Below are 12,433 nucleotides of genomic sequence, written 5' to 3'. Positions count from 1 at the left end.
GCAAAGAAGGCCAACAGTGTCCTGGGGTGCAATAGGAAGAGCCTTGCCAGCAGGTTGAGGGAGGTGATCCTCCCCCTCCGCTCAGCCATAGTAAGACCACATCTGGAGTGCTGTGCCCAGGTCTGGGCTCCCCAGTACAAGGAAGACGTGCACGTTCTGGAGAGTCCAGCGAAGGGCCACCAATTCAAGGACTGGAGACTCTGACCTACGGGGAAAGGCTGAGAGTTGGAACTGATCACTGATCATCCAGGTGAAGAGAAGGCTCGGGGGGAAATCCCACAATCCCACTGGTAATGTGTATAAATACCTGATTGGGGGGGGGGGGGGGGGGGGAGACGGGACTAAAGAAAATGGAGCCAGACTCTTCTTGGTGGTGCCCAAGACAAGAGGCAATGGGCACAGACTGAAATACAGACATTCCAAGTAAACATAAGAAAAGAAACCTTTTTTTTTTTTAATATACGGTGAGGGTGGTTGCACACTGGAACAGGCTGCCCAGAGAGACTGTGGAGTCTCCGCCCTGGAGATATTCAGAACCCAACGTGAGAAGATTGTGAGCAACCTGCTGTAGCTGACTTGACTTTGAGCAGCGGTGTTGGACTAGATGATCTCTGGAGGTCTTTTTCATACTCAGTCATTCTGTGGTTCTATCCATTCATCATCATCAACTCTTTGAACATGGTATCTTCCCAGAAGTGGGTTTTGAAAACAAACTTCCTAAAGAATGAGGAAGTATCCAAAAGACTCACTTGGGGTTAAAGGATGGCACTCCATTCATGAAAGCAGCATGGCAGAAAGCGTGAAGGCACTTGGAGATACTTATTACACATATTATACATATTTTGAGCATTGAGATATATGACCAGACAGAAAAGCATGCCTATTTCCATACAAGTATGATAAATACATTCAAGACGTGTACCTTCATCATATGCTTACAATCACCTCAAACCACTGACCTTTTACATCTACAAAATGTGTTACATCTGTACATGTTAAATTTGTCAGCGTGTTCAGTTTTATAGTAGTTAATAAATCAAGTCAAAATAAATTTTATCTGCATGAACCATTAGTGCCACTGATATTTCAGTGTTTATTCTCTAATGCACATTCGCAAAGAATACAGAGTAGGAGAATGGCCATTAAAAGTATTATGTGTTCCAAGATTTGCAGCCTCCTGATAACCTAAAAGTAAGTCCGACTGTGATGACAGGAAGAAAAGAAAATAAAAGAAAAAAGTTCTCAACAGCCGATATAAAAGCAGTTAGCTCAACCAATATGATTTTTTTTTAAATCTTACTGCAGAAGACAAAAACCGTAATCGAAACATATTCATCCTTTTTCTTTTGCTTTGTAGCACTTCAGGCACAAATTATTTGGATATCAGCATACCCAAAATGCTCTAGAAAGATAACTTCTGTTCTGCTATGACAATGCTTAAGTAACTCATCTTCAACAGTATTAACAATGCAGAATGTCATTTAAAATTTCCACTGATAAAGAACCCAAAGCTACTAGGATCTAACTGATAAACTTTCGTAACAGCATTGTTCTGGTAGATTTGAAAGAAAAAAAAGCTGCCACTGCTAGCTTACGAAATAAGGCAAACTGCTTGCAGGATCAGTCAGTGCCAAAAGACAACTTGCCACAAGAGTGAGACATTTCACAGATCTCTAATGATGACAAACACACACTAAACTAAAAATTAATAAATAAATAAATAAGAACCTCTGCTTCCCTTTCCCCTCACCCCAACAACAAAACCTTGAGCATATCCACTGATAATAGAACTGGAAGAGAGAGGAAAAGATGACCAATGCAAGCTCTGTCATTTTGATTCAGAGATGGGCAGTTCCCCAATACTGAGAAGTCCTGATCCTTTACAGAGAGCACTCAGGCTTCTACAGTGATCAAAATAATACAGTAATGACTAGTGACAGACACATGGTTTCACCTGATATACAGGACTTACAGCTGGGCAGCTAGTCATGTTTTTTCTAGTGGAAGCAATGCTGTAAGCCCTTAATTCCTGAATAACAGAATGCTTCGGCTGGCAGGGACCATCAAAAAGGGAAAGGTAGAAAGCCATAAGCAGAAAAAAATATGAAAGATTAATGGGTTTAGACCATCCTGGTTTTCAAAACCACTCCCAACTACCTGAACTAAAATGTTCAATGTAATATTAAGAGATCAGCCAAACACAACAAAGTAGCAGGCAAACGTCTAGAACTCCCCTGTTTTCTAGCTCCCTGATCTTTCAGAATTCAAAAGATATTGAAAGAAACTGACAACCCTTATTCTTTAAGGTGTGCTAGCAAAATACAGGCATTTGACATTAATAATGACTGCTTGCTAGAACACTGCATGCTTAGGCATGTTTCCCAAAAACAGAAGGAAAAGCATTTCCCTCAGAGGCACAGTGAGATCTCACGGAGTGGAAAAAAAAAAAAATGGTAACTGATTCAAAACCAAGTACCTTTCAACAGTTATGTCTCAGCATCATCATTTCATTATTAAAAGCCTGGAATATGCCCAAATCTTGTCTTCCTAAGTCCCAGCCATAAATAACATGAATAGTATCAGAAATTGTACAAGGTTCCCCAGCTCCCCAGAGAGAGAGGGAAAGAAAAATCAACAAAGCATGTGAGAGAACATGGAAGGCAAAGATCTCAGTACTTTCATGTCATAGACAATCACAGTAATTCATCCGCCCATCATATAGGTCCTTTGTAGATATTTTGATGTCCAGAGCATGATTTCCTTTGTTTATATGACACAATATGTACATGTTGTTTATTACTCATCTTTTATAAAGAAATAATTTAAATGCCACCTCAATAAGGACAGCAGATAGTATTTGTTCCCTGCTAAAATGTTTATCTACTCAGACAGCAAACAAAAAGAAATCATCACAACTAGCGGCCACATATATAAACATGCAATATTCTCAGGGGGGTATTTCTCAATTTTTTTTATTTTTTCAAGTTGAAGGAAAAATTTCGTAACTAAATAGAACATTCCTTCCATTTCTCAGGTATCTGGTTAAAATATTCTTGGATTTTATGTTATCTTTTATTTATGTACATATATCAGCCCTATGCAATAAAATGTCTTTTATTATGTCTTAAGAGTCAAAGGAGCATAACAGAGAGTAGAGATTAAAAATAACATTAGACATTAACTGCAAATTCTAATTTAAGGTAGTCATTAAATAAATATTAATGCACTTACTTATTATTCATTTAATTGAACTGTAAACAGTAAATTGCACAGTAAATTGCTTGCCTAAATGACAACCATATCCCTCTTCAGTTTTACTCTATTTTACTATATATAGCCTGATTTTTCTGTAAAACATGATGACCTATCATCTCTCAAATGTTCTCTCTAAAGTAGCCTAATTCAACAATATCTACCCTCTACCTATGTTCACTGTGATTTCTCCTGTAAGGAAAAAAATATTATTATTTATATGGACTATACAAATCATTCCTACTGAAGTCTTGAATTAGAGTCATGAATTTGGAAGGGAGAAACACTACAGAGCCTAGGTAAAAATTGACCAAAACAGCATTTTTCTTGTCAATATTCATGCTTTGAAATATACCTAGAATTAGCTCGGCTGAGAAGTAAAAGCTGTTTTTCCAAGTAGTTAAATACAGGAGACGACGATTTACCAACATATGACCATAACTTAGTTTTTAATTCACATATTTTAATTCCATCCTAAAACACTGTATCAGGATTTGAAATTTAAAAATTTCAGTTTAAACTATAGAATATGTACTATTACATTGAAAACTGAAAAATAATAAGATCTTAATTTGGTTTAATTTGAATCAATATAATTGACATTTTTACAGTAATATCTGCAAATAATCATAATGCATAGTCTCACGAAATATAAAAGGAGAACATTCAACAAAAGAATACAATGTTTTCAGCAACTGACACTGTGGAATCTCACGGACTACCATACAAAATAGGAGCCTATTCAAGACCAGCTACCTTTTTGGATTTATTTCTCTGTTTCAGAGTTTCATTATTAAAGGTTTAGAAAGCCACAAAATCCTGTCCTCCTAAATATTCAAATTAACAGAGCAGTTTAAATTTTTAAGTTTCATAGTTTGAGATGAACTGCTCAAATGCTCAGATAATTAAGTGAATCAAGTCTGAACACATTCCATAAGTCTCCCATGTAGAGGAGAAAAAAAATCCAAGCCTGAGTAAATTCTCACAGATTTCATCAGAATAACAATTATATACTGTGGATTAGAGAATCAGGCACCTATTTAGACTTCTCAAGTTAAAGAAAAGACCTTCTTCTCATTCTGATAAAAATAATTTTCCCACAAGTCAATATGAGTCGTACTGCTACTGTGGCCAATACTCCATACAGAATTTCTTTGTTTTGGATGGTATGTTATTTGATCCATTTGTATTCAGATTCCATAACATCTTACACTACAGCCCATGCAGGCACATAACTCATAATGAGTTATCACACCAGCACTGGCAAACCAATGTTGCTAGTACTGTCTTTTACCAGACACCTATCTACTACATTTTAAAGTACAACAGCAATTTTAAGATGCTTTGACATTCCTGAGCAAGAATTTTTTCATGCCTTTGTGAGCATGGATGGTCTTTAATGTTACTTTGATGACTGCTTTATCAGAGATCTTTTTTTCAAAAATACATTAACTTTCCTTTTAAATGGAGGGGGGTATCCTTTATTTCATTTTAATGGCAACACAGAAAAAGTTTGTTAAACAACAGAAAGGCTCATTTCTCCAGAACCAGGTTTGAAAAGCTGCTACTGCCTCACATAAAAACAGTTATTAAAAATAAATATTGTGTCTGCTCAACAGCTATATTTCAGACCTCATCGTAAGTTTAAATTATCCTTTTCTCATAATTACTACAAGTTTTAACACGCATTTATGAATCCCGTCCCACACTATGGTTAGATCTTAGAAGTGAATAAAATGTGAATACAAAGACTAGATTATTGGAGGAAAATATATAGAGATTAAAATATAAAACACTATTTCTATGTGTGCAGCAATAACTGAAGCATCCTCAGCCTTTGCATCAAAATATTATAGGAATTAGATTTATGCTTAGGAAAAAGCTCATGCTAAGCAAAACATTTAACTCTCAAAATAGTTACTCTACTGAAAATAGTAATAGCAGGAATGGCTTTTAATCACAACAGTATTTATCTTTCTTCTTCATGCATGTACTCATTTCATCCAGCAAAGGGGAAAGATGAATTAAAGGGACAAATCCTGAATAATATTTATTTTTATATAGAACATTTAACAATAAATTGGATCTTCATTTACTGGGAGCAGGGGAGACCTTCTGGGTATCTTTTCTCCACTGAAGTTATTTAAAGAAACAGATTGCTACTTTAAAATCAAAATAAGGTGTACACATTTCATGCTTGCAAAATGTTTTCATCACTAAATTGACTGCAACTGTAAAAAACAGTTGTCATTAACTAATAGAACTAAAAAAAAAGAGACACTTTATTTTCACCTGAGTAAGTGTAAATAAATGTCAGTGTTTTAAAGAGATACATTTTAAAGTAATGTATTTAAACTGCTGTCAAACTATAGCTCTGTCGTCCTATAGGAATTTAGGCCTAATAGGAATTAGACCACATAAATGTCTTAAGTATTTCTCTGTACATAGGATTTATGTTCCTAAATCATTTCAGTACCTTTTAATAACAACTTAAACTGATTTCTGAAGTTAACGCATAGGGTTGTGACCAGGGAGTGGGGAGGAGGGGAGGAAAAAGAAGGGGGGAAATCTAATAGCGTACTCTCGCCCCTTATCCCTTCTCTCTGATAGTGCCTGCTTCTGCTGATGCCGCTATCTGGAAAGTCTAAGCCAGTGCAGAAAACTCTGGAGAGCACTATATGGAGGGAGCAGGAATCAACAGAATTTCGCATATTTCAGCCTCCAGTCCTGTATGTCATACCAAAAGTAGCTTGACACTGATACTAGTTCTACGCAGTATTTATATATATATACGTATACACACACACACACACACACACCTGTTTGTCTCACTAGCCTCAGAAAACAAAAAACACTATTGAACATCTGAAATCAGTAATGCAAATGGTAATAGCCTGAAACCCCAAAGATAAATTAGGTACAACCACCCAAAGGATTTCATATTAATCTTATGTATGGATAGTACCCTCCAGATTCTCAATAAAGTAACTGATTAACAACAATACAGGAAGAACGAGAGATCAGCAAATGCCTCAGCTCAGTGTATATATACTTGTAATAGATTGTCCTGCCCTAAAAAGCTTACAGTAAAAAAAGACAAGGCAAAATTAAGAATTAGGATATAAACATACAAGAGCAGAAGACCTAAGAATGACATACACAGGGAAGGAGGGATGTCCACTTGAAAAAACACTGGGACAGTGTTCTTTGTGGTATAACAAACTAGAGATGTTTCTTTGCTGGCTACTAGCAAAATGAAATTCTGACTTCTAGTATAGTTCCCCCCACAGAATGTCTCCCTACGTCTGCTTTGAGGCTAGGAATGAATAAACCACACGTGCAACAACATTTCACCCCCACCCTAAAAATCATTGCAAGCTACTAGAGACTACTTGCTTCCCAAAACAAACTCTGAAAGGTTTTTGCAGCTCTACAGTATGTTGAATTTATTCTTAATATGATAAAAACTTTATGAATTGTGTAATAAAATGAATATAAGTTTTTGTAAAAGTTTGAGAATGAAGAAATTTTCACTACGGAACAAAGTCACTATACAAGCTTAAATTCACATCAGATCTGATGTTGGTGCTTCCTTACTTTAGATTCCAACAAAACTTAAAATATATCGCAAAATTTTAAGAGGGTATTCTTAAAAAAGTAAAATACTCTGTAATGGAAAACATTGGGATATCTTGACTCAAGAGTATGCCTCTCCAAAGCAATTGAGAAGGTATAAGTAGCCATAAGAATTAACTAGTAAAGAAAGCTGTGAGTGAGATACAAGACCTCCAAACAATAACTTAGGTAAATCTTAACTTAGAAACCAAAGCTGAATTGTGTGTTTTGGAGTGGTAATCCAGTTGAAAAAAGAACGCATTTCTAAGTTTCATTCTCACTTTTTCAGAATATCTTTATAGATCTTTACTCAATTAGTTCACAACAAGAGTTTTATGTCTTATAACCTTTGTCAGTTTGGACCCTCCATATGAATTTTAATTGAACATGTTACCTGTTTTCTTCTTCATCGATGAAGAATATATTCCCTAAAAATGACACTGGCCTGGATGAGCTGAAGCCAATATTACAAATTCGTTCTATATTTGTGCCATCTGATGACACAACAATATCTTGTCCTTCTGGGAATTGTACAGAAAAAGGGTAAATCCTGTCACCATCTTCAAGTTCAAGCTCTGGAAGTTCAATTTGAATTCGTGATTGCCTGTGTTAAAAATCAATAATAATGGTTTTTGTGCTCATAGGATGACAGTAATAAAGTTCATTCATACACTTATGAAACTACTTTATATGGTTATATATAGTAGTATATTAATAAACTTCAGTTTTGAAGTGATATTCAAAGTGAAATTAACTGAAGAATTAAAATCCTTCAGCATTTACCATTCTGTTTTGTTTTTTTGTTTTTTTTTTTTTAAACAAATGTATCTCAGTATTTAATACTGACCCACAATTGTTCAATATCCCAAGGAAGAACAATTTCTACTTCCTATTGCAATGCAAAAGGCTTAAATGTTGCTTCCTTATTTGTGCTCTATCAGAGGTTTGCTACAGTCAAAGCTTTCATTTATACTGATTAAACGGTATTAGCATACATGAAGGTATTTTAATATTCAACAACTTTTACAATAACAATGTAAAGTAGAAATCTATGGATATATATTAAGATTCTTTCCTTGGTCATGTAGTGTTAGGTTCCAACATTTGAAATAAAATTGTGAGTGGATCCAGGCCTATATGGAATCCTTTTGGATCCAACTGCTGAATTACTGGCAATAGAAAAGTCACTTTATAAATTACTACAATTCAAAGGAGAGCAAAGAAATTCACATCATCTTCAAGTGCTTAATATCTAATTTTCTGCAGCTTAAAGTTTTCCTCCAGTTCTTCTGATACCGAAATGGTACCTACATAGGCATATTAAACTAACATTACTACTATTTCATAATTACATGTAGAGAAGTTGCATCTCAGAGACCGAAAGCAAGTATTTCTATACAGATAGAAGAGTGCTGCAGCTCTAACTTGAAAAGATGTTAAAAGATTTTTATCAAACAGGAATAGATTTAGTGTCAGGTTATATTATATATTATAAAGATTAAGAAAAAGCTCTCTTGTAAGTTTAACCAACAGGATAAAGTAGGTTATCTATACAAAAATGAAAAATATATGAATTACTTAATATATTAAATGACATCCTTAAAATTTGTTGCAATATACTTTTTGGTACTGAAGTCTTGCTTAGGAAGCAAAAATAAAAAATGGTCCAAAAAAGTTGCTAATTACCCAAATATCAATTAGATTTCAAAACACTGCTTTCTAACCTGTAGAGTAGATAAAACTATGATCGCAGTATCTGGCTAAAGTTAGCAAAAACACCTGGTAAGATTCTTCTCTTCCTATTTCATGTACCGTTCCAAATACTTTTACAAGCATGTGACAAAGTGAATATAACAGAAGATGTCCATTTCATGAAGCAGTAATATGTTTTGAGGACAAAATATGGGTTTGCTGAATGTAGAGCAATATTATATGCATTTTCTCTTAAACATGCAGACTCTTTCCTCTCTTAAGCAAGAAATGAATATTAACAGTCATAAACAAGTATGAATTCACTTCTTCAGGAGAAAACAAAAACAAGAACTATTCAGGATTTCTATAATAAATTTACCTCAAGATTTTTACCTTAAATAATCTTGTGGAATAATATTGATGGCTGTTTCAGTTTTCATACCCAGAGGAACTGGCATTAGCATTAGAATGACAGGATCAAATTTTATTTTTGGTGACTTCACAGTGCCAGACAAAGTTATTCTGTAGTGAGATGGATTATCATTTACATATACTGACATTTCAGACGCGTATGCTCCAGGACAAGCTGCTGAAAAATAAACCAAAACAAGAAAGTCAACTCTATCACCATAAATGCATGCAATTAAAATAATGAGTTAGAATAAGAATTTTTTTAATTTTATCTTCAGTACTGCTCTTTTACTCAAAATGTAGCTTGACATAAAGTAAATGAATTATTTACTAAGAAAGTTTGGAATACTTGCTTGCAGCAAACCAAAAATCCATTTTTTTAATCAGTAGAAAGCTTTCTGAAATTGAGTTATTTACTGTACTAACATTCCTTTACGTAGAACATCCAGATAACATGTGTCAATTTTAAGAATTACAGTCATGTAAAATAAGCTGCACTAATTAACGCATAGAATGCTAATTTTACAAATGAATAAACATCAGTAACATCTGACTGCTAAGCCAAAAGACAGTTGGTGCATCATAAGATGGTTATCATTTTAACAAACAATTATAAAACCTATACTGTTGCTGAATAGTCTTACAACAGCCAGAGGGATAGGTTCTATGACATCCTTGAATTATACTCCACTGACAGTACCCCCAGTTTCCTCCTGTACTATCCCTTCTCACACCATCCTTCCAGTTGCTCCAGGGTTCCATCTCTACAGGGCAACAAAAGCTCATTTTCTTTCTCTTTCACTGACACGGAAGCAAGGTGCACTAGCAACTGTTACTCTATCAAAACGTTATTCCAAGTCATGCAATGTCATTTACCAAGTTTTCAGTTATTCCTGCCTGCTGAAGAACTGACAAAAGGAACAATTTTGAGGGCCAAGTAACGAATATCTCTTTCACTTAGAAGCACATCTATGGCATGTCACTGGCACCTTTGCAACCCAGAAAGTTTAATCTTTTCATTTTGAGAAAAAACGTCCTTCCCTTTGATTCCCCATTGTCCACAGATTAGTAAGTACACACTAGAAGCATCCTCACCTAACGTTTAAGAAGGAAAGAGAGAGCAAAAAGAGTAATTTCCTTTTTACGTGTCTGTATGAGCACACGTGCTACAGCAAACAAAATACAACCTCAAGCTCTTTAGCTCCAATAATCTTTCTCATGGCCTGAGAAACAGCCACCGCTGTTTTCACACACAAAGCAGAAAACCTGCCCTCTTCAAAATATTTTATCTTATTCTCTCCTCATAAGAGAGGATTTCTGCATGGAGATGATACTATAGGAGCTTCATGGAAGCCTGTTAGCTGCCCACAGCACGGCTTGTAGACCCCTTCATATCAGAACAGCAAATGTGAATCTCTTCGGGGAAAAATGCTCACAAAATATGGCTAGTTCTCTGTTAAATGGTAACTAGTTTTAGGAGAGAATACCCCAAGAAAGCTGAGAAGATTGTGATGCTAAGTATTGAGACAGCAAGAAAATAACATCTTTTTTCTGGCACTTAGCACTCCCATGAGGGAAAGGTGAAAGAGTCAGAAAAGTTCATGGAGATGTATGAAGTGCCATATAACATTTGACTGGCCTATAAGAAAAGATGACTGGTATTATACAGGTTATACATGAGACAAACTAATATTCTGCAGTCGTGCTCTAGTTAAACCATACTTCTGGTATCCTATACTCCTACATTTCTAGAACATATAGTAATGGAAAGTGACAGGCCATGACTAATAAATGCTACAACTTAAGGAAGGAAATTACAGGGTCAGATGTCAGTACTGAAGAATAAGTCATGTTCACGACCTCTCACATTTTAAAACATTTGTATTAGCTATATTTCTAAAGTGAAACTACAAAATCTATAAAATAGTTGTATTAGGCTTTTCCACACAAACTTTTCATCCCCATTGTACATAAAACAAATCAATTAATTACATGATCACATGTGTTTTCCATAGAATCCCTGACTCACTCTGTGGATAGAAGACAGCGCTTATTCTTGGAAACAGTCAGTTTGTTAAACTGATCATTCTGTACGTGGCTTACTCAAAATTCTGCACATGTAAACACACAAGGACCCCATGAGGAGTTTAATAAATAAATAAATGAGCAAATAAAAACACAGCATGTTATGACGCTGTCCTCACAAAGACCTAAAAAAAAAAAGGGTCCCTCTAAGTTTTGTTCATTAGTTTGAAATACCCAGAACCCACGTTTTGAAAACATTGTTTTGAGAACATTTAACTTTACTCTGAAATTAATGGGAATTATGTGCTGAACTAGCAGTAAGTCATGAACTCTCAGCTCTTCTGCAAATAAAATCGGGAGCTGAGAAAGATATATGGACCAATAGCATTGCTTCAGCTAAACCTGTATTTCATAATATATTAAAAAATGGCAAAAGTAGGGCCATAATGGAATTCTTCAATTCCCTGCATCATTAGCCCCCAAACAAAGCAGCAAGTGCCCTGAAGCAGAAGTCTTCTCCATTTACACAGCTTTGATTCCAGCTTACTATATGGCAAATTCACAAGCTAAGGTGCTGGAGGACAAACACTCCATGCTTTAAAATTAGGACGCTCTTAAATAGAATGGATATCAACATCCTTTTAAATTACTATTAAACTTTCCTTCCTTATACTAATCTCTATTCATTTCTTTCCATCCTGTTACATGTTCTGTCATTTCAACTATTCAAGTTTTCAGCATTGACAGGTAATAACTATTGCCTTTTTTCTCCACAAGAGCAAATAATGCTATTCCCAAACCTGAGAATATCTGTCACGCCATTCACCTACCAATTTACATGAACATCACCAAATTTTGCTCCATTCTTAGTGGCACAAGTGAAAAGAAATTCCAGCAGCAGACCTCATATAAACTTAGTTATAAGACATAATTACATCAACTAAAAAATGTCTGTCTGATCTTTTGCAAGTATTCATATCACTTAGCCAGGAAAAACTAAATAGTCTGAATACTGTGGGATATACTTATTCTATTAATTACATCTGCCAGGACTACAATCAAAGCTTGCGCTGTTTTTACCATTCTGATACAACATCATTAATTTCTACAGAACAGACAACAAGGGGTCCAGCAGATTTGTAAAAATTTCCTTTGGGAGATTTGATGGTACTGGCAAATCTGCCCATCTAAATTTGAGAAAGGCTGAAAAAAAATCTGTAGAATTATTTAGGTTATTTCCACTTTGTCTTTTCTGGGCATATTTATTATGGGAAATAAGCATTCACCATCTTTTCTTAGAAAAAAGCTCTGCATAAAGGAACACAGAAAGACTTCTCAAAGTATATGTGTGCATATATATTTATTAGCTCCTTCACTTCCAGTTTAATTTGCACTAGAAAGCCCATCGAGTTCAGAGTGTCTAACTCTCTAGCATGCT

The 12,433-nt window shown here is 35.1% G+C and overlaps 1 protein-coding gene across 4 annotated transcripts in view; it reads right to left on the bottom strand.

The window, feature by feature from the left end:
• Positions 1 to 12,433, bottom strand: part of CFAP47 (cilia and flagella associated protein 47) — a 360,791-nt gene that overhangs the window by 289,344 nt on the left and 59,014 nt on the right. For 2 of the 4 annotated variants that reach the window (XM_068916942.1, XM_009686331.2), the window contains 2 exons: positions 8,953 to 9,148; positions 7,262 to 7,471 (listed from right to left, as the gene is read on the bottom strand). In XM_068916942.1, the coding sequence (XP_068773043.1) occupies positions 7,262 to 7,471; positions 8,953 to 9,148 (406 nt within the window). The remainder of the gene's footprint in view (positions 1 to 7,261; positions 7,472 to 8,952; positions 9,149 to 12,433) is intronic. The other 2 variants (XM_068916948.1, XM_068916957.1) reach the window with 2 other exon arrangements.

Source organism: Struthio camelus, chromosome 1 (genome assembly GCF_040807025.1).
Source record: "Struthio camelus isolate bStrCam1 chromosome 1, bStrCam1.hap1, whole genome shotgun sequence".
NCBI classification, from domain to species: Eukaryota; Metazoa; Chordata; class Aves; order Struthioniformes; family Struthionidae; genus Struthio; species Struthio camelus.
Note: the sequence above shows the minus strand (reverse complement) of the source record. Positions and strands in the feature narration are given on the sequence as shown.